Source organism: Oncorhynchus kisutch, linkage group LG2 (assembly GCF_002021735.2).
Source record: "Oncorhynchus kisutch isolate 150728-3 linkage group LG2, Okis_V2, whole genome shotgun sequence".
Classification (NCBI taxonomy): domain Eukaryota; kingdom Metazoa; phylum Chordata; class Actinopteri; order Salmoniformes; family Salmonidae; genus Oncorhynchus; species Oncorhynchus kisutch.
The window spans coordinates 54,398,444-54,420,648 of record NC_034175.2 but is presented as its reverse complement, the minus strand read 5'-3'; the positions used below and the strand labels follow the sequence as shown (position 1 = coordinate 54,420,648).

General features: G+C 42.2%; 1 protein-coding gene across 1 annotated transcript in view; it reads left to right on the top strand.

The window, feature by feature from the left end:
• The window catches only part of cps1 (carbamoyl-phosphate synthase 1, mitochondrial), a 90,808-nt gene that overhangs the window by 46,420 nt on the left and 22,183 nt on the right, over positions 1-22,205 (top strand). The window contains exons 26-32 of the mRNA XM_020457714.2: positions 2,904-3,098; positions 3,763-3,830; positions 6,181-6,256; positions 7,619-7,696; positions 18,246-18,353; positions 18,691-18,780; positions 21,688-21,858. Of these exons, the coding sequence (XP_020313303.2) occupies positions 2,904-3,098; positions 3,763-3,830; positions 6,181-6,256; positions 7,619-7,696; positions 18,246-18,353; positions 18,691-18,780; positions 21,688-21,858 (786 nt within the window). The remainder of the gene's footprint in view (positions 1-2,903; positions 3,099-3,762; positions 3,831-6,180; positions 6,257-7,618; positions 7,697-18,245; positions 18,354-18,690; positions 18,781-21,687; positions 21,859-22,205) is intronic.

Sequence of the window (22,205 nt, the reverse complement as noted above, 5' to 3'; positions counted from 1 at the left end):
CACACCCCGAGGGCCCTCACCTCCTCCCTGTAGGCCGTCTGGTCGTTGTTAGTAATCAAGCCTACCACTGTAGTGTCGTCTGCAAACTTGACGATTGAGTTGGAGGCGTACATGGCCACGCAGTCGTGGGTGAACAGGGAGTACAGGAGAGGGCCCCAGTGTTGAGGATCAGCGGGGTGGAGATGTTATTACCTACCCTCACCACCTGGGGGCGGCCCGTCAGGAAGTCCAGTACCCAGTTGCACAGGGTGGGGTCGAGATGAGTTTGGAGGGTACTATGGTGTTAAATGCTGAGCTGTAGTCGATGAACAGCATTCTCACATAGGTATTCCTCTTGTCCAGATGGGTTAGTGGAGTGTGCAGTGTGGTTGCGATTGCGTCGTCTGTGGACCTATTGGGGCGGTAAGCAAAATGGAGTGGGTCTAGGGTGTCAGGTAGGGTGGAGGTGATATGGTCTTTGACTAGTCTCTCAAAGCACTTCATGATGACGGAAATGAGTGCTAGTCGTTTAGCTCAGTTACCTTAGCTTTCTTGGGAACAGGAACAATGGTGGCCCTCTTGAAGCATGTGGGAATAGCAGACTGGGATAAGGATTGATTGAATATGTCCGTAAACACCAGCCAGCTTGTCTGCGCATGCTCTGAGGACGCGGCTGGGGATGCCATCTGGGCCTACAGCCTTGCGAGGGTTAACACGTTTAAATGTTTTACTCACGTCGGTTGCAGTGAAAAGGAGGGCCGAGCACACCCCATTTTCATTGATGGGGCTGCAGTGGAGCAGGTTGAGAGCTTCAAGTTCCTTGGTGTCCACGTCACCAACAAACTAACATGGTCCAAGTACACCAAGACAGTCGTGAAGAGGGCACGACAAAACCTATTCCCCCTTGGAGACTGAAAAGATTTGGCATGGGTCCTCAGATCCTCAAAAGGTTCTACAGCTGCACCATCGAGAGCATGGTTGGTTGCATTACTGCCTTGTATGGCAATGGCTCGGCCTCCGACCGCAAGGCACTACAGAGGTTAGTGTAAACGGCCCAGTACATCACTGGGGCCAGGCTCCCTGCCATCCAGGACATCTATACCAGGCAGTGTCAGAGGAAGCCCCAAGCGGTACCGGAGCGCCAAGTCTAGGTCCAAGAAGCTTCTAAACAGCTTTTACCCCCAAGCCATACGACTCCTGAACACCTAATCAAATGGCTACCCAGACTATTTGCATTGCCCCCTTCCCGCTTCCTGTTGTTATTATCTATGCATAGTCACTTCAATAACTACCCACATGTACATATTACCTCAACTAATCAGTGCCCCGCACATTGACTCTGTACCTGTATATAGTCTCACTATTGTTATTTTTTTGCTGCTGCTCTTTAATTACTTGTTTACTTGTATTTCTTGTTCTTATCCGTAATTATTCTTACTTTATTTTTTAAAACTGCATTGTTGGTTAGGGGCTTGTAAGTAAGCATTTCACTGTAAGGTACACCTGTTGTATTCGGCGCATGTGACAAATACGAGTTGATTTGGAGACCAGTGGAAGCAAAATAGCCTCATAACATCAAAGATCCACCACCATATTTTACAGTAGGTATGATGTACTTTTCTGCATATGCTTCTGTTTTACAACACCAAACCCACCACTGGTATGCATGGCCATAGAGCTCTATTTTCATCTCATCTGACAATGGCACCTGACATTTTAGTCATGAACTTGGTTGCTCTGATTGGAGGCTGACACTTGTCCACAAGTGGATCTTCCAGCAAGACGACAACCCCAAGCACATATCAAAATCCACAAAGAAATGGTTTAACATTTTGAACCCCATTGAAACCCTGTGGTTTGTATTGAAGAGGGCAATCCATAAGTACAGACAATGAATATCAAGGACCTGGAAAGACTCTGTATGGATCCCTCCCATTGGAGAACACATTGAGGTCCCTCCCAATCTGTTCTCCAATCTCATAAAATGTTTTAGGAAAAGGCTCAGTGTTGTTATCCTTGGGTAGGGTATGGTGCTTGAGTACTAAAAACAGCGATGCCAATAATTTTGACACTCAAAAAAAAATGTGTTAAACAAAATGTCTTTCTCTGAGCAATTGTAATAGTATAAAATAATATAATCCCCCCTCTCCCAAATTGCATGCAATACAGCCCAGTGTTTGTATAATTTATTTTATACAGCCTTTTTTTGCCCATCTTTATCATGGGTGCCAATAATTCTGTACCTGACTGTAGTTTAGGTGTTGTTTCGATGGGCCATCGTCAGGCTGACTGCCAGTGAATGACTTGCGGTGAGGGACAGGGGGAAAACATAACCTCTTAAAACCGCTTATAACACAAATTATGTTTGTGATATTCAGATTCTAACAATGACATTGTGTTATATAGACTTGTTAAGAAAAAGTTATTGTTGAGGGGTGACATGCTAGTTAAACCAAAGCCTTGTAGCCTGGTTTCAGTGAGCGGCTGTTATGACACCATATTCACCAGAGCCCTATAGGCCTGGTTCATAAGTAGTGTACTAAATACTACACTAAATATGGAATAGGGTGCCATTTGGGATGTACCGTTGACTTTTCCCTCCAGAGGAATGTACTCCAGTTATAGTGGATATGAGATCAGCCTGGTGATTAACTGGTTGTTGATTCAGGGAGATAACATTACCACCATCCCTCCTGTCCTTTGCTCTCTTCGATGAAGGTTTATTGAAATGTATGAAACCTTTTATCAGGCAAAGCACCCAGTAGCCTATTCACAGCCATCTTATTTCACTTGTTTTATTATAAAAATAAAACACATTTTACTCTGTGATTCCAGAAACATGAGAAAAATGGCAGATTTCATTTATAGATATAAATAATGTTGTAACCTGACTAAAGTCCTACTTCTCTACCGTGAGTCTCCAGGGCTGTACAGGCAGCATCGTGTCTGTAGGGGGTCAGATCCCCAATAACCTGGCCATGCCTCTGCACCTGAACGGGGTCAAGATCCTAGGAACCAACCCCCAGCAGATCGACCGAGCCGAGGAGAGGTCAGTGTTCTCCACCATCCTGGATGAACTGGGGGTGGCCCAGGCCCCGTGGAAGGCCCTCAGCTCACTGGTGAGACATGCACACAACACAAACAAACGGTCCCCTTAGTGTCAGAAGTGCAGAGACGTGTAGATCGACTGACTTGCTGAAATGTGTCTGACTTTCCATTCCCTTAGTGTTGTACTGCTCCTGTCTCTCCTGGACCTACAGGGAGAGGAGTGGAAAGGGGATAGGCTGTCTCGGCTTAGACAGGGTTATGTACTGTAGAAGGAAACAACAGTTAGCGAAGACATGCTGATATTAGAATGAAGGAAAGAGAGAGCGAGAGAAAGAAAAACAGAGGACTAGACTTCCTCCGAGACACTTCCTACACATTCCATATTTGTTTTTTTCTCCCACACCTTCTCTCTCCCTAATTATCTACTTACTTCTTTCTAGCGCTCACTTGTATTTTAAGTGGTGAGTCGTTTTTAGACTTAGAGCCGACAGAGCCCAGTATCCCTAGGAACCAATCTGTGTCTCTGTTCATCCCACCAGGAGCTGTTGTATTATGATGGGGAAAACAAAGAGCAGCGAGAGAAAAATGGAGAGAGAGATTGTGACAGAAAGAGACTGAGTGAAATAAAGAGAGAATGACCTAGGGTCAGGCAGACTGGCATTTGATGCTATAAATATAAGTTGTAATTAGAACCAATGCTTTAACCCTCATCTCCTCTGATTCTGTGTGTTTCAGGAAGATGCCTTTGCCTTTGCCAATAAAGTGGGCTACCCCTGTCTCCTACGCCCCTCTTACGTACTCAGGTAATCTACCCCTGTCTCCTGCGCCCCTCTTACGTACTCCGTTAAGCTACCCCTGTCTCCTGCGCCCCTCTTACGTACTCAGGTAATCTACCCATGTCTCCTGCGCCCCTCTTATGTACTCTGTTAAGCTACTCCTGTCTCCTGCGCCCCTCTTACGTACTCCGTTAAGCTACTCCCGTCTCCTGCGCCCCTCTTACGTACTCCGTTAAGCTACCCCTGTCTCCTGCGCCCCTCTTACGTACTCCGTTAAGCTACCCCTGTCTCCTGCGCCCCTCTTACGTACTCCGTTAAGCTACCCCTGTCTCCTGCGCCCCTCTTACGTACTCCGTTAAGCTACCCCTGTCTCCTGCGCCCCTCTTACGTACTCCGTTAAGCTACCCCTGTCTCCTGCGCCCCTCTTACGTACTCAGGTAATCTACCCATGTCTCCTGCGCCCCTCTTATGTACTCTGTTAAGCTACTCCTGTCTCCTGCGCCCCTCTTATGTACTCAGCTAAGTGTTGGGGTGGGGACAGCACTCTCATAACCATAGGTTGGAGTCAACTCCATTTCAAATCAGTAATTGCAATTTCAGTTTACTTCCTGTATGAACTGAATTGAAATGGAATGGACTAATCTTTCCTTGTTTATGTTGGCCAGGCCTCTACAGTATATCCACAGTAATGGGATGTATTTTCTAATATGATAACTTGTTTATACAGCCACACCATATGTCCAACTAGAAAACACATTTTTGAGTAATTGAATGCATCTCAGAAGAATAAATAAATACGACAGTCAGCGTGAAGAAACGCAAAATGAAATATGGAAGGGAGGGTATAAAAAACAGCAAGAGACTGATTACCTAAAGCAGAGGCTCAATTTAGCCTTTAAAATGTTGTCACGGCTACCACTGGGATGCTACTCAATTACCAGAATGAAAAGATAGCCTACATCCTGAGAAGAACACAACACAACTTATTACAGTGTGTGTGTGTGTGTGTGTGTGTGTGTGTGTGTGTGTGTGTGTTAATGCAGTGCTGGTATTGGGGAGGTCTGGATTGCTAATTTGCACATAATCAAGCAACAGCGTTGGTTTTGAAAGTGTATTGAAAGCATATTGGGTGGCTAATTTTGGTACTCGAGTCAACACAGCTCACACACACACACAACCACCCCAGCTCACATGCTTAGGAGAAGAGCAGCATCAGACAGGTGGGTTAGGCTGTTAGGCTGCTGCTTCTTGTTTTAGTTTGCAAACAGTCATCCATGATGGAGTGATTAGGAATCTCAGGTCCCCAATGGCTGTCTATGGGCTTGTAGGAACTGGAGGCACCAACCTGTTAACTGTATTACCTTATTGGTTTGTGTACATGGAGAATGAACCTCTCCCCTCACCTCCCTTCCTCTTCCCTTTCTCCTCTCCTGTCTGACTGCCTGGCTGTCCATCTGTCTGTCTTTCTCTATTATGTCATTGTGCATAGTGTGTTTGGGCCTACCTCTCATCAGACCATTACTAATTATGATTAGCTTGGAAGATGATTGATCTCTAAATGCAGTTCAGCCACTCACACTAGATATCCATTGATTGTTTGAGTATGTTGTTATTCAAAGAATGAACTCACTAAGCCAATGATTGTGATATGCCCATTTAGCCAATGATTTTGTCCAAAGCGATTACAGTCCTGCGTGCATGCATTTTCATATGGGTGGTAGTCCCAGCGGTATTCAGACCAACAATCATGGCGCTGCAACCAACTGAGTCACAGAGGAATATTTTTTCCTTGAACCCCGTATAATGTCCATGGCTTTTTAAAGACAGGTGTAGTGTCTGGCTGTTTGGCCATATGTGTGCCTTGTAGCAGTCAGGCCAAAGGAGGTAGGAGTTGTGACTGAGCCTGACCCTCCTCTGTCCCTCTAGTCTATGCCTGAGTGCCAAATAGCACCATATTCCATTTATAGTGCATTACTTTTGACTAGGGCCTATAGTGAAACCCATAGGTCTCTGTTTAAAAGTAGTGCACTATGTTAGGAATAGGGTGCCATTTGGGACAGAGACTATCCACTCTCCCTCTGGCTGCGTTCAGGAGCATGTGGATGCCCAACTAGCCGGCCAAAAGAAGAAGGGAGAAAAACATAAATACCCCGAATACTTATTTTTTAATGACTCAGCTCAGAAAGCAAACTCATTCTGTAGAGCCTGGAGTGTTTGCTGACCTACATCTTTCTTTTTCTCCACTTTTTTGTTTTGCTGTTTAAAACCTTTCTTCATCTTGATTATAATGATGCAACTGGGAGATATCAACATTTGAGCTAAAAAACCTTGTTATTTTTCTAATTATTTTCCTCTTTCGCTCTCTCTTCCTCTTCAGTGGCTCAGCAATGAACGTGGCATACGGTGAAGAAGAGATGAGGGGCTTCTTGGACGAGGCTACTCAGGTGTCTCAGGTGATCCAGGGAACTTTATTATCTGTGTTCCGACTTGAACCCTATTCTCTATATGGTGCACTACTTGAAGTAATCAGTTGAAAACCTCTTCCTACTCAACATACAAAATCCTTTTAACACATGCACACTCAGACTCACCCACCCCGTGAGTTACAAATACAATTTCTTCATTATGCACACACACATATAACCCCCTCTCTTATAAAAAGGCTTACACTTCATTTCTCCATGTATTTGTTCTCCCTAACCAACCACAGATAGTTTTATCTCTTGTGTCCCAAATGGCACCCTATTCCCTATATAGTGCACTACTTTTAAACAGCCCATTGGGTCTTGGTCAAAAGTAGTGCACAACATTGGGACTAGTTTGCAATTTGGGATGCAACCTTTGTCTAATGTCTACCCACCTACACACACACACACACACAGTTCCTCTGAGCTCAATCAGCTCGTGCCCCTCACTGGCACCTTCTCAGTATGGATGAGTGTAGTATGTTGGCTGTGGGGCAGAGCCGATTTTGTTGTTTACCTGTCTCTCTGCCCACACATACAAACACACTCCCTCTGGGTGCTGGTGGTCCACCTGGCCCCTCAACATGCCCTTGCCTGGGGCTGACAGAGCAGCCGGCCTCCCTGTCATGCTGCTCACACTAAACCAGTCCTGGTCATATGCACACACAAACACACACGTACACCTCCCCTTGCTTACTGTCAGCTAAGCAGCACTTCTCTAGCCAGGAGGAGTAGAAACAGCCCTCTGGCCTGTGACCTGAATAGACATGGCCTGCCTGGCTTTTGACAGAACACAGCATCACACACCTGTCTCTCAGGGGCAGCACACACACACACACATACCACTCATCACGCCAAGAGGAGCTCTATCACAGGAGGTTGGTGGCACCTTAATTGGGGAGGACAGGCTTGTGATAATGGCTGGAGTGGAATAGTATCAAATAGATCAAACATATGGTTTCCATGTGTTTGATGCCATTCCATTCCGTTTCAGCCATTATTATGAGCCGTCCTGTCCCCAGCAGACTACTGAGCTCTACTCTACTCGACTCACCGTGCGCATCCGGCTAGCTGTACAAATCACACGTGTAACTGGTATAATAGTATGTATAAGGAAGCTGGGGAGTTGAGCTGGGCTGCTGTATAATCCCAATATAAACAGGATGCAGCCCCCTACTCCAACATAATTGCGGTGTGCTCTGCTGCACTGTGCATCCAAAATGGAATACTATTCCCTATATAGTGCACTATTGTTGAGAGCCCTAAGGACCCAGATTGAAAGTAGAGCACTATATAGGGAATAGGTGCCATTTGAGAGTTAGATATCTGATGATGTTATTTTTCCTACAGGAGCATCCAGTGGTCATCACCAAGTTCATCCGTGGAGCCAGAGAGGTGGAGGTGGATGCAGTTGCCAAGATGGGAAAAGTAAGCCAGTTTGATATGCCTCACACACCTCACATCATTATGCTATGTGCGCTATATGCTACTTAGAAGACACTTGCTTTCAGTGCCTTTCAGTACAGTGAGTGCATGTGCATATTTTCAGTATGTGTATGTGATTCCTGCTGGAATTGAACCCATGACCTTTTTTGAACCCCTTTTATCAAGTGAGCCATACAGGACCTAGATGTGTTATCTCTCTGCCTCACGTGATGGAGCAGGTGGAACACGTGGGGGGCTTTTATAGGAGCTCTCCTCCTCATCCCCCTCCCTCCTCTCCTCTCTTATTTCCTGAATGAAGGGCAAGGTGAATTATTTGCTTCAGCAAGCAAAACACTCACAGGCTATATTACTTAGCATCACATTTAGACTGTAATGAATTTAATCAGTTCTACATCAACATAGTATGTCCTAATCCTAGTACTAAAGCAGTTTTGTACTTTTACCTTCACATTTGTCTCATTATATCTTCTTACATTCATGACTCAGTCTTTAGTATGTGGATGTGACCTCTGGGGGAATTTAACCCCACGACCTTGCATTTGCTAGCTCCACGCTCTTACCAACTGAGCCACGCTGGAGCATTACTCCACTCTGCTTTAATGTAGCATTTTATTCCTCCATTATATTACCTCAGTCTGATGAGGCCAAGTTCCAAATGGCACCCTATTCCCTACATAGAGCACTACTAGGGCACTCATCAAAGGTAGGGCACTATTTTAGGACACTAGATAATTTTTCCCATCCTATCAGCAGGGAAACATATTACAGCTGCTTTGAAAGGAACAGAGGATTGGTAGATACATATCAGACAGACAGTGGAAATGGAATATATTCAATTGAAAGATGGGTGGGGGAAAACAAATTTCAAAAATCCTGGGGTGTTTTGTAGGTTGTGTAAAGACTACTGAAAAGTATTTTGGAGTCAATTAACCTTTTTATAACATTTTGAGGCCAGTTCTTAAAAGAAACTGCATAATAATGTTCTCCATTGACCTTTGATCCAATAAAGCCTTAGATTTGACCACTCTCTCACTCACATACTGTACGAGGGAAGATAGACCAACACGAACATTGACATGAACACCTGCTGGGTGCTGACGAACTGTGGTGATCAAACATGTACAATGGCGCCGGAAGAAATGGCAGCCGTTTTCCAGGCACCTAACCGATAGTGCTATTATGTGTTTTTTTTCCAGTTTTTGTAACTTATTTTGTACATAATGTTTCTGCCACTGTATCTTACGGCAAAAAAGAGCTTCTGGATATCAGGACAGCGGTGACTCACCTCGGATTAGACGAAGATGCACAGGATGTACTTCAGACACCCGACAAGGTCGAAATCCCAGTCATTGGCAAGAGAAAGAGACGCAGGTATAGAGTACACAGGGCGGGGAGCCTCGTAAGGATCCGCCGACGGTGAGTGGGAAATCTGCCCTTACCATCAATATTACTGGCCAACGTATTGGACAATAAATTAGACTGCCTGGTACGGCAACTGCTCGGGGTCCGACCGCAAAGCAGTACAGAGGGTAGTGCGTACGGCCCAGTACATCACTGGGGCTAAGCTGCCTGCCATCCAGGACCTCTACACCAGACTGTGTCAGAGGAAGGCCTAAAAATTGTCAATGACCCCAGCCACTCCAGTCATAGACTGTTCTCTCGGCTACCACATGGAAAGCGGTGCCGGAGCGCCAAGTCTAGGACCAAAAGGTTTCTCAACAACTTTTACCCCCAAGCCATAAGACTACTGAACAACTAATCAAATGGCTACCCGGACCATTTGCATTGTGTCCTGCCACTTCCCACCCTCGCACACGACGCCATCTGCCCGGTACAGTTTGAAACCTTGGCTTAATCCGTGAAGAGCCCATTTCTCCAGCGTGCCAGTGGCCAATGAATGTGATAATTTGCCCTTTGATGCCGGTTACGACGCCAAACTGCAGTCAGGTCAAGACCCTGGTGAGGGCGACAAGCACGCAGATGAGCTTCCCTGAGACGGTTTCTGACAGTTTGTGCAGAAATTCTTGTGCAAACCCACAGGTTTTATCAGCTGTCTGGGTGACTGGTCTCAGACGATCCCGCAGGTGTATAAGCCGGATGCAGAGGTCCTGGGCTGGTGTGGTTACATGTGGTTTGCGGTTGTGAGGCTGGTTCGACGAACTGCCAAATTCTCTAAAACGACGTTGGAAATGGCTTATGGTAGAGAAATTAACATAAAATGATCTGGCAACAGCTCTGGTGGACATTCCTGCAGTCAGCATGCCAATTGCATGCTTGCTCAACTTGAGACTTCTATGGCATTGAGTTGTGACAAAACTTTACATTTTAGAGTGGCCTTTTATTGCTTACAGCACAAGGTGCATCTGTGTAATGATCATGCTGTTTAATCAGCTTCTTGATATGCTACAACTGTCGGTGGATGGATTATCTTGGAAAAGGAGGAATGCTCACTGACAGGGATGTAACTTAATTTAATTGTAACTTAATTGAGCACAACATTTCTGAGAATACGCTTTTTTTGCAAATGGAACATTTCTGTAATCTTTTATTTCAGCTCCTAATACATGGAACCAACATTACATGTTGATTTTATATTTATAAGAAAATAATTAAACTAAATAATGAGGATTTCTATCAGCCTAATCAGCATAATGCCAGGAGCCGCTTGTGGATTTGACAGCTCTAAAGCAGTTCCACCTCCGACATCACGAATACAACCGCTTAAGAGCCCTTATTAGACATGTCAAAGCTAGGGATTGGTTAAGAAGTTAACATGGTGCCAGGGAGATAGGTATGAGTATATAAGCCTTAGTTCAACCTGAAGAGCACATCATTATTCCCTTAGTTTCATGTGTCTAAATTGGATCTGCCATTGTAATATTTTAATGTTGAAACACAATTAAGAAAAAAAGCCACACATGGATGGATCCAATGCAATACATTTAATAAATACTGAAGTTTTGACCGCTCAGCTGTACTTATATATGATCGAGACCCTGTATGGACATGTTTAGATTTCTGATTGTAGCCTAAATCCTAACAACTATCAAGGAAAGAGTAGTCATATGTTCTATATACATGGTAATCTTCTTCTCCTCCCCCATTTTTTCTCTTTTGTATATATCCCTCTTTGTTTCAGTCTGTCTCTTTTAGACAAAAACTAGCTTACAGATGAGTCCATCAAACAACATTACTTGCATAATTTCTGATCCCACTTTTTTTACTCTACCACCCCCTCCTTTGGTTGGAGGACCTGGTGTAAAACATAAACATTCAATATACATTACCAGTCAAAAGTTTGGAAAAACCTGCTTATTCAAGGGTTTTTCTTTATTTTGACTATTCTCTACATTGTAGAATAATAGGGAAGACATCAAAACCATGAAATACCATGTATGGAATCATGTAGTAACCAAAAAAGTGTTAAACTAATCTAACTATATATTTTAGATCTTCAAAGTGCCACCCTTTGCCTTGATGACAGCTTTGTACACTCTTGGCATTCTCTCAACCAGCATCATTAATTGGAATGCATTTCAATTAATAGGTGTGCCTTGTTAAAAGTTAATTTGTGGAATTTCTTTGCTTCTTATCAACATGTTTGAGCCAGACTTTGAAGAATCTCAAATATAAAATATATTTGGAGTTGTTAAACACTTTTTTGGTTACTATGTGATTCCATTTGTGTTATTTCCTATTTTTGATGGCTTCACTATTATTCTACAATGTAGAAAATAGAAAAAATCAAGAAAAACCCTTGAAGGAGTAGGTGTGTTCAAACTTTTGACTGGTACTGTACACTGAACAAAATATAAACGCAACATGTATAGAGTTTGTTTCATGTGCTGAAATAAAAGATCCCAGTTTTTTTCCATGCGTACAAAATTAGTTTACATCCCTGTCGGTGAGCATTTCTCCTTTTTTGTGCTGGTTACAACAAAAGGTCTCCCTAAAATGTGCAGTTTTGTCACACAACACAATGCCACTGATGTCTCAAGTTTTGAGGGAGCGTGCAATTGGCATGCTGACTGCAGGAATGTCCACCAGAGCTGTTGCCAGAGAATTGAATGTTAATTTCTCTACCATAAGCCATCTCCAACTTATTTTTAGAGAATTTGTCAGTATTTGGATGATCCAGAAGAAGATTGGGAGAATGTCATATGGTCAGATGAAACCAAAATATAACTTTTTGGTAAAAACTCAACTTGTTGTGTTTGGAGGACAAAGAATGCTGAGTTGCACCCAAAGAACACCATACCTACTGTGAAGCATGGGGGTGGAAACATCATGCTTTGGGGCTGTTTTTCTGCAAAGGGACCAGGACGACTGATCCGTGTAAAGGAAAGAATGAATGGGGCCATGTATCGTGAGATTTTGAGTGAAAACCTCCTTCCATCAGCAAGGGCATTGAAGATGAAACGTGGCTGGGTCTTTCGGCATGACAATGATCCCAAACACACCGCCCAGGCAACGAAGGGGTGGCTTCGTAAGAAGCATTTCAAGGACCTGGAGTGGCCTAGCCAGTCTCCAGATCTCAACCCCATAGAAAATCTTTGGAGGGAGTTGAAAGTCCGTGTTGCCCAGCAACAGCCCCAAAACATCACTGCTCTAGAGGATATATGCATGGAGGAATGGGCCAAAATACCAGCAACAGTGTGTGAAAACCTTGTGAAGATTTACAGAAAACGTTTGACCTCTGTCATTGCCCAACAAAGGGTATATAACAAAGTATTGAGAGAAACTTTTGTTATTGACAAAATACTTATTTCCCACCATAATTTGCAAATAAATTCATTAAAAATCCTACAATGTAATTTTCTGGATTTGTTTTTTCTCATTTTGTCTGTCATAGTTGAAGTGTACCTATGGTGAAAATTACAGGCCTCTCATCTTTTTAAGTGGGAGAACTTGCACAATTGGTGGCTGACTAAATCCTTTTTTGCCCCACTGTATGTCAGTTACATTTATGGGGGGTCAATTAAGGAAGACATCCTCTTTTGCAAACCACTGGAAACCAGGACAACAGGAGAGGATATGTTTAAAGTACTCGACAGCTTTGTGACATCAAATGGACTTTGGTGGTCAAGATATGTTGGTATCTGTTCCGGTGGCGCAAAAGCCATGACAGAGAGACATTGTGGAGTGCAAGCAGTTGCTCCCAATGCCACTTGGGTACACTGCAGCATCCACCGAGAGGCTCTTGCTGCCAAAGGATTGCCTGACAGCTTTTTGTTAAAGCAAGGCCCCTGAACTCCTGTGTATTTTCTGCACTATGCAATGATATGGGATGTGACCATGTAACACTTTTACAACATACAGAAGTACGCTGGTTAAAGAGGGACAAAGTCTTAACACGCTTTTTTGAATTGAGAGACGAGCTTAAAGTTTTCTTTACTGACCATCATTTTCACTTGTCTGACCGCTTGCATGATGACGAGTTTCTCACATGACTGGCCTATCTGGGTGATGTTTTTTCTCTCTTGAATGATCTGAATCTAGGATTACAGGGACTCCAACTATATTCAATGTGCGGGACAAAATTGAGGCTATGATTAAGAAATTGGAGCTCTTCTTTGTCTGCATTAACAATCGAAACGGATGACACAAACGACTGGATTCGTTATCCCTTTCATGCCCTGCCTCCAGTCCACTTACTGATATCTGAACAGAAGAGCCTCATCTAAGTTGCAACGAGTGGTTCTGTGAACATTTTATTTAATCAGAAGCCACTGCCAGATTTTCGCTCAGAGTTTTCTGCCTTGGCAAATCGTGCTGTTAAGACACTGATGCCCTTTGCAACCACGTACCTATGTGAGAGTGGATTCTCTAGCATGAAAACTAAATACAGGCACAGACTGCGTGTGGAAAATGATTTAAGACTGAGACTCTCCAATACAACCCAACATTGCAGAGTTATGTACATCCTTTCAAGCACACACTTCTCATTAACCTGTGTTGAGTTATTCACCATTTTCAATTAACAAATAAGGTTTTATATGTAAGATGGTTAAATAAAGAGCAAAATTATTATTGTTATTTGTGCCCTGGTCCTATAAGAGCTCTGTCACATACCATGAGCCAGGTTGTGACAAAAACTCACTCATTCTAATGTTTAATACATGTATTGTGTGTGTGTGGCAGGCTTACAATGATGGCAAAAAAACAACATTTGACAGTGCGCTGACCCTGGTGCTGGAGGGGGTACGCAGCTGGAGGTTGAATGTTTGAAGGGTTACGGGACTATAAAAAGTCCAGTGTTTAGAGAGAGACCCAATCTGTAATATAGTACACTTACCATAGTTAGGTTTTAACCCTGATAAATTTGATAAATTATCCAATTCCTCAATAAGGCCCTTCAAGGTTGAAGGACTCAAGAGAACTTGAATCATTTAGTCCCTTAATGTTATCATCAGACTTTTATCGCTAACACTTCAAAGGCCATAATAAATAGGTATGGTGATAAAGGGCAACCTTGTTTTACACCTCTTGACAGCTCAAAACTTTCAGAGAAGTATCCGTTGTTGATTATTTTGCATAAAGGGTTGTTGTACATTACCTTTACCCATCTTATGAGAGATTCTCCAAAGTAAAAAAAAATCAAGGCACTCATAAACAGATTCTAGGCATACTGTATCAAAGGATTTCTCAATCTGCTATAAAGATTATATCTGGTTTCCTTATATTCTGTATTTGTCGGTCTTCTCTTTTTCCTCCCACATTACAGATCCATCCATTGACTGAATGCCAAATAGGGCTCATTATTCAGTGTGTGTGCATGCGCACGCGTGCTCTTCATATGCATTCCCCCGTATTAACTACAGGCTTTATCAAGAGTGTGTGTTCCTCCAGGATTGTGTGTGTTCATCAATTAGTGTGTTGCTAATGAGTGCTGCAGTTATCGGGGGTTTAATATGTACTAACGACAACGCAGTTCATTGAAACACTACTCCCTTTTGATTGGTGGGAAGGGGTGGGAGAGTCAAGTGTAGCGTACCAAATGGCTCCCGATTATAGTCCGCTACCTTTGACCAGAGCCCTTTCAGCAATTCATCCATTTAAGGTTTTATATTAACGTATTACCTGCTATCAATTATATAGTTTATCTATTGATGAATTCCTTTATACACTTTTGTGTGAAAAGGGCTGCTTATCGTAATGACTTAATGACTTAATGAAATAATAGTGTTACTTTTGCATATATAGTGTATGTATGTGGACACCCCTTCAAATTAGTGGATTCAGCTATTACTGAAGAACTCAGTGACTTTCAATATGGCACCGTCATAGGATGCCACCTTTCCAACAAGTCAGTTTGTCAAATATTTGCCCTGCTACAGTTGCCCTGGTCAACTGTAAGTACTGTTATTGTGAAGTAGAAACGCCTAGGACCAACAACGGTAGGCCACACAAGCTCACAGAATGGGACCACCGAGTGCTGAAGCGCTTAAAAATGGTCTGTCCTCAGTTGCAACACTCACTACCTAGTTCCAAACTGCCTGTGGAATAGGGCTGACGCGGTGACCGTATTACTGCCACCAGCAGTCACGAGTCATGAACGCAGTCAAATTCCACATTACCGTTTTGTCACGGTAATTAGGCTTCTCCAAGCTCTCTTGCTGCTGCTGGTCATTAGTAGCCTACCAAACTTGCTAACTGCCTGGTACTCAGCACTCTATTGTCCCTCTAATCACTCTGACATCCATGTAAATGTATCAGAAAATCTAATCAAACACTTCATGAGAGCCCATGAGCTCATGTTGCACAACATTTCTATAGGCTATACAATTGCGGGAGAAAACGCAGTGATGGCCGCTAATAAAAATATGAGGATCCCATCAGCTTTCTATAGGCTAGGCTTACTATACTTATTTCTCAACTTTCCTAATGTTTAGCACATTGTTAGCTTTACAACGGGAGTATAACCTACCTGGCTGGCATGAAAATAAACCACAGGGAAAAACGTCCTCCATTGCTATCTATTTTCTCCGGCTGCCCCTGTTTCGATACAGATGCATGATAACGGTCCATTCTAAATCAAAACAAATATCACACATATATTATTTAGTATATGTTATGATTAAATCAAGAATAGTCTGATGGGTGACAATATTAGCCTATCACTTGATATATTATCACTTGTGAATGATGCCCAGCATAAGAAACAATGCTTCTTTTTTTATCATAGTCGCTACTTTTTCTAATCATAGTCGCACACCTCTTGTAGCCAGCACATGGGCCTATAAGTTTTATATGGGATTGTATCACAACTAAAGTGGCCAAATATCTTCTTAAAATGAATCACATTTATCCATTTTACAATGGGTGTAGAGCCTAACTGGCATATGTAAGCAGTCTGAGTGTCACGTTTGGGAGAGATCATTTTCACCATAAAAATTGAACATTTGCGCTTATAGCCTACTACCATGTGCACATTGCTAGTGGTTGTAATAATTTGGGATCTATCGCATCCCACTACTATCCCAGACTATGTTTGGAATATTTATTTATCACACAGAATAGAATAGGTTGACTTTTGTACTATGGAGGATAAAAGATTGACATAGGCTTTTGCTGTTCGTAAGGCCCATTCACTTTGTTGGCTGACAAAGTAAATGTGGTCAGTTCTTCCAATATCTTCAATATGCACCTTGGAATTGGATAAGGACACGCGCAACTGTGTCCCCGATGTGTATGTCTTCACTTGTAGCCTGTAAGAAAGACCCAATCACGTGACTGAGAGCCATGTGAATAAGAGGCGATTCGGGTTGCGCAGCACACTCAGGGAGAAGGGCACAACGCAGCACTCTGGGCCGCAAAAGGCATGGATAATTTTTATTGGGTGCATTACGGCCACAAAGGGTATGCCGCCGGGAAATTCGAGGCATTATCAAGTGCTTGTCAAATTGTGAATGAGAGACTATTGTAGTGTGTACAGCCTGCGTACAGCAGAGCTCATGCCTTTCAAGTGACGTTTTTCAAATCATCATTAGTCTCATCATGCAGCCATACAATGTATTAAAAATCAAAACATATAGACCAATTTTTTAGAACAAGTCAAGTTTACATTAATAACTCTAAATTAAGCATATAGGAGGACCTATTTCTTTGTTAACCGGTCAACACAGAATAGCCACGTGTCCGCACTCCCTCAAATCATTTGGAAAAAATATCCTTTTATTTTATTCCTTTATTTTATTCAGCTTTGTTCAATTGTATTCTTCATACTATAAAATAATGCCACGGAATTATAAGCAAATGTTGTCTGCTAAATGAACTAGTGTAGCCCACAGCCATTTGGCATAGCCACATCAGGACCTAACATAAGGACAGCTCGTGTATGCTATTCTTTTCTTCTGAAATAAACTACATTTTCTTCATATCATGCTTCTTTAGACCGGTCTAAAATAAATAATGGATTTATTGTGAAGGTGTAGGCTATATTACATGGATTTATTAGACTTTTTAAAATGGCTTGTAGCTATGTGTGGAAGCCAGGAGATGCTAAATGTGTTTATGTTAATTAACAGTCAATTACCGTGAGACCGACAGTTATGTGCTTGACAATCACCAGCTGACAAAATGTTGTGACCGCCACAGCCCTATTCTGGAAGCAACGTCAGCACAATAACTGTTCGTTGAGAGCTCCATAAAAAAGCAGACTGCGAGCCAGTCCTAATCGCCCAAACTCACCAATGCTCTTGTGGCTGAAACAACACAGAATAAAACAATAAGACTCATGGTAGTGACTGCCCATTACTGCTTATCACTTGTTAACCATCATTTATTTAATTTACTTTAATAAAATATGTAAGTTGTTGCCTATAATATATTACATTTGTTTTATTTTATGAATTTGTTATTTAATTCAAAGTCATCTTCTCATCTCTATAGTTTTGCTGCCTTTGCTGTCTGACAAAATCCCTATTTTTAGCAGTTCTTCATAGTAAATAAGGCATACTTTCATAATATATGCCATTTAGCAGTCACTTTTATCCAAAGTGACTTCGTCATGCCTGCATACATTTATACATTAGTTATACATGTATGACTTTATGTATTTTCAGGTAAAGATACCTCCCTCTTGGTTGTCACTAGTTACCACAGCCACATAGTCATAAAGCCTGCATATTTCTACAATTTATCTTCTTAAAATGTCATTTTAAACCTAACCCTAATCTTAACCACACTGCTAACCTGATGCCTAACTAGTGGAAACCCTCCCTCTCTGTGACTGCCCCACATAGACCGGACAAGTAAGCGCGCAATGGATTGCAGTTAATTACCACATTTTTTGTGCTAAACTATGTAGAATATTGGCCTGTTGGAAACTACAACTCCCTACTACATTGCACAGTTCGGGCTTGATCTGAGTTCTGTCTAGAGAAACTGTGCATTGATCTCACAGAAAACCCCCCCCAGAACAAAATCGAATGTTCAAATAATTGATCCAACGTTGATCAATTAGTTGTTTAAAAAACTGAAAATAATAATTTATGTTAATCGCTCAGCACTAGTTATAACCTCTTCTCAGGTGCTGTGCCATGCTATAACAGAGCATGTGGAGGATGCTGGGGTCCACTCTGGAGATGCCACACTCATGCTACCTACCCAGAGCATCAGCCAGGGGGCCCTAGAGAAGGTCAGTGTGTGTGTGTGTGTTGTATCATGCTGTTTTTTTACCCACCTACTAGGGGCTGACTCACTCAAAACATGTCTCACATCAATCATGAAAGTGTGCATCGTTATGAAAAGTTTCCACATTTTATTTGTTAGGCTGTTATTAGTCTGTTGGCCTGCCTATATTTAGGATCACTGACTCCTGACAGGGTAATTCATTATTGGGCTGTGGTTTATATTGATTTTTCACTACTGTAATCCATTGCCCAGGCTGTGAATATGTAAATAATTTTTACTGAGTTATAGGTTCGTCTTTGATGGAAGCTTCATATTTAGTATTTGTCCTCCATTACTCTCAGGTGAAGAGTGCCACACGGAAAATTGCAAAGGCGTTTGAGATCTCTGGTCCATTCAATACTCAGTTCCTAGTGAAGGGCAACGATGTCATGGTAAGTGTGTGTGTGCGTGTGTGTGTGTGACGCATGACGGAATACGTTAGAGAAAGCTATAAATGATCACTTGACGTTTTCACAGTCGTAAAAAAAAAAAAAGAAGCAATTTGGTCATGAATTGAAATACAGAATCTCGGTGTGGTGTGGTCACAGTGAATTCCAAAGATGAAAAGATGGATACAGTGCCTTCAGAAAGTATTCATACCCCATGACTTAATCCACATTTTGTTCTCAGCCATCTACACACAATACCCAGTAATGACAAAGTTAAAACATGTTTTTAGAAATGTTTGATAATTTAATGAAAATTAAATACAGAATTATGTCATTTACGTAGGTATTCACACCCCTCAGTCACATGTTAGAATCACCTTTGGCAGCGATCTTTCTGGATAAGCCTGTTAAGAGCTTTGCATACCTGGATTGTACAATATTTGCACATTTTTCTTTTAAAAATTCTTCAAGCTCTGTTGATTGTTGATCATTGTTAGTCTTGCCATGGATTTTCAAACCGATTTAAGTCAAGACTGTAACTAGGCCTCCCGGGTGGCGCAGTGGTTAAGGGCGCTGTACTGCAGCACCAGCTGTGCCACCAGAGACATGGGTTCGCGCCCAGGCACAATTGGCCCAGCGTCTTCTGGGTTAGGGAGGGCTTGGCCGGTAGGGATATCCTTGACTCATCGCGCACCAGCGACTCCTGTGGCGGGCTGGGTGCAGTGCGCGCTAACCAAGGTTGCCAGGTGCACGGTGTTTCCTACGACACATTGGTGCGGCTGGCTTCCCAACCAAGCTGTTAAGCAGTGCAGGGTTGTGTATCGGAGGATGCACTTCGTCTCTCCCGAGCCCGTACGGGAGTTGTAGCGATGAGACAAGATAGTAGCTACTAAAACAATTGGATACCGCGAAATTGGGGAGAAAAATGGTTTTAAAACATAAAAAAATAAACTAACTAGGCCACTCAGGAACATTCAATGTCATCTTGGTAAGCAACTCCAGTGTATATTTGGCCTTGTGTTTTAAGTTATTGTCCTGCTGAAAGGTGAATTTATCTCCCAGTGTCTTAGCTCTATTCTGTTTCTTTTTATCCTTAAACTCCCTAGTTCTTGCCGATGACAAGCATACCCATAACATGATGCAGGACCACCATGCTTGAAAATATGGTGGTGTTTGATTTGGACCAAACATAAGGCTTTGTATTCAGGACATAAAGTGCATTTCTCTGACAGATTTTTGGGCCTTATTGCAAACAGGATGCATGTTTTGGAATATTTGTATTCTGCACAGGCTTCCTTCTTTTCACTCTGTCATTTAGGTTAGTAATGTGGAGTAACTACAACGTGGTTGATCCATCCTCAGTTTTCTCCTCTCACAGCCATTGAACTTTGTAACTGTTTTAAAGTCACCTTAAGCCTCATGGTTAAATCCTTGAGCGGTTTCCTTCCTCTCTGGCAGCTGAGTTAGGAAGTAAACCTGTGTCTTTGTAGTGACTGGGTGTATTGATGCACAATTTGTAACTTCACCATGATCAAACCATATTCAATGTCTGCTTTTTTTTTTTCATCTAAAGGGTGTGAATCATTTTTGAAGACGCATGTAGATTTCATTATGAATACTGTTCTTCAATTTAATTTGTCAAATGTGTCTGTTTTATTGATCAAAAAGTGCCTTTCAGTGGTTGGTGTGGCAGAGGTCATGGCAATGAGTGAAGTCAAAATTTTAGAGAAAGTTTTAGAGGTTTCGTCTTGCTAATGTAGATTTTTGTTTGTTTGTTGCATTTTTAAGCCAATTTCCTGCAATTTACACACTTCACCATGGAGCTGAGAATGTTTATCAGTTTAAACCACATTTCCTGCAAATCTAGACATTTTTCTCATGCAGCTGAGAAAGAATTCCTGTTAGTTGCCATGGAGCTGTTTTAAGCTAGTTTCCTGCAATTCTGTGTGTTTTGACATGGCTAATGTTGTTATTTTGCTAAAATATAATAACAAAATTAAAACTGGTGTTAAACATAAAAATAATAGTAATTTAGCAGACACCCTTATCCAGAGCGACTTACAGGAGCAATTTGTGCCTCGCTCAAGGGCACATCGACAGATGTTTTTACCTAGTCGGCTTGAGAATTTGAACCAGCAACGTTTCGGTTACTGCCCCAACACTCTTAACTGCTCTTAACCACAAATTCCATTGCTTTATGGGTTTTCAATTCTCCTTGACTGTCTAGCTTTTATTTTGGTTATCAGAGATTATATTATAAAAAAAGAAATAGGTCCATTATTTTTTCTAAAAACATGTGTTTCACTTTGTCATTATGGGGTATTGTGTGTAGATACATATTTTTATTTATTTAATCAATTACAATAAGGCTGAATACTTTCTGAATGCACTGTATTTGGTTTACACTGAAAGTGTTTTTCCATCCCAAAAATGATTTATTTATGTATTTTATTTTTTACCCTGTTTGGACTTAGGCGACTTGGGAAAAAAAGCTTAGGCGGATTAAAATGGCAGAAAAATCCCAGATTGAGATCATAGTTTGTTTCTTGAAATGTTATTTTAGGCATTCGATAAACATGTAAAATCAACAAAAATAAAATGTTAAGGCAAGAGGTGACGTAATACTCTTTTCACAGCACACTATAGCAGTTTTTCCCAAACTACTGGAGCCCCAGCTGGGTGCACATTCTGGGTTTTACCCTAGCACTACACAGTTGATTCAAATAATCAAAGCTTGATGTGTGGAAATAGTTAGGACACATCATTCAATTAATCAATGAAATTGGGCCTTTTGTACAGTTGCCACTAAGTGCTTAATGGTAATAGTAACTCGGCCATCCTCCTCCAACTGTACTGGTTTAGAATGAAAATGTCAGCAAGTGACTGTGTGTGTGCATTCCTCCCCGCCAGGTGATAGAGTGTAACCTGCGAGCATCACGCTCCTTCCCCTTCGTATCTAAGACCATCGGTGTGGACTTCATTAGTGTGGCTACACGGGTCATGGTGGGTGAACCCCAGGATGAGGCTGCTCTGCCCTCTCTGGAGAACCCCATCATCCCTGTTGACTATGTGGGAATCAAGGTGAGGCTCTGTGTCCCAATATCCATACTAGCACACTACTTAGAATGAAGCAATAAGGGGAAACTACAGGGCTTTGTCCCAATATTCACACTAGCACACATAGTGTCTTACTATGCAATAGACTAAAGAGTAGAAGAGGGACCCTGATTAAAAGTGGTAATAGCACCAACCTCTCCTATTGCCATTTTCACCTATTATACCCTCCATAATAGTCTTAATAATGACCATATCTTCTGTGGCCTGGTCTGCTTTAGGCATGGTAGAACAGTCCCGGCCCACACAGGGAGGAGGGTGATATATGTACAATAAGTATGATTGGCCATATGAAGCCTATTATTTAGGCCCTG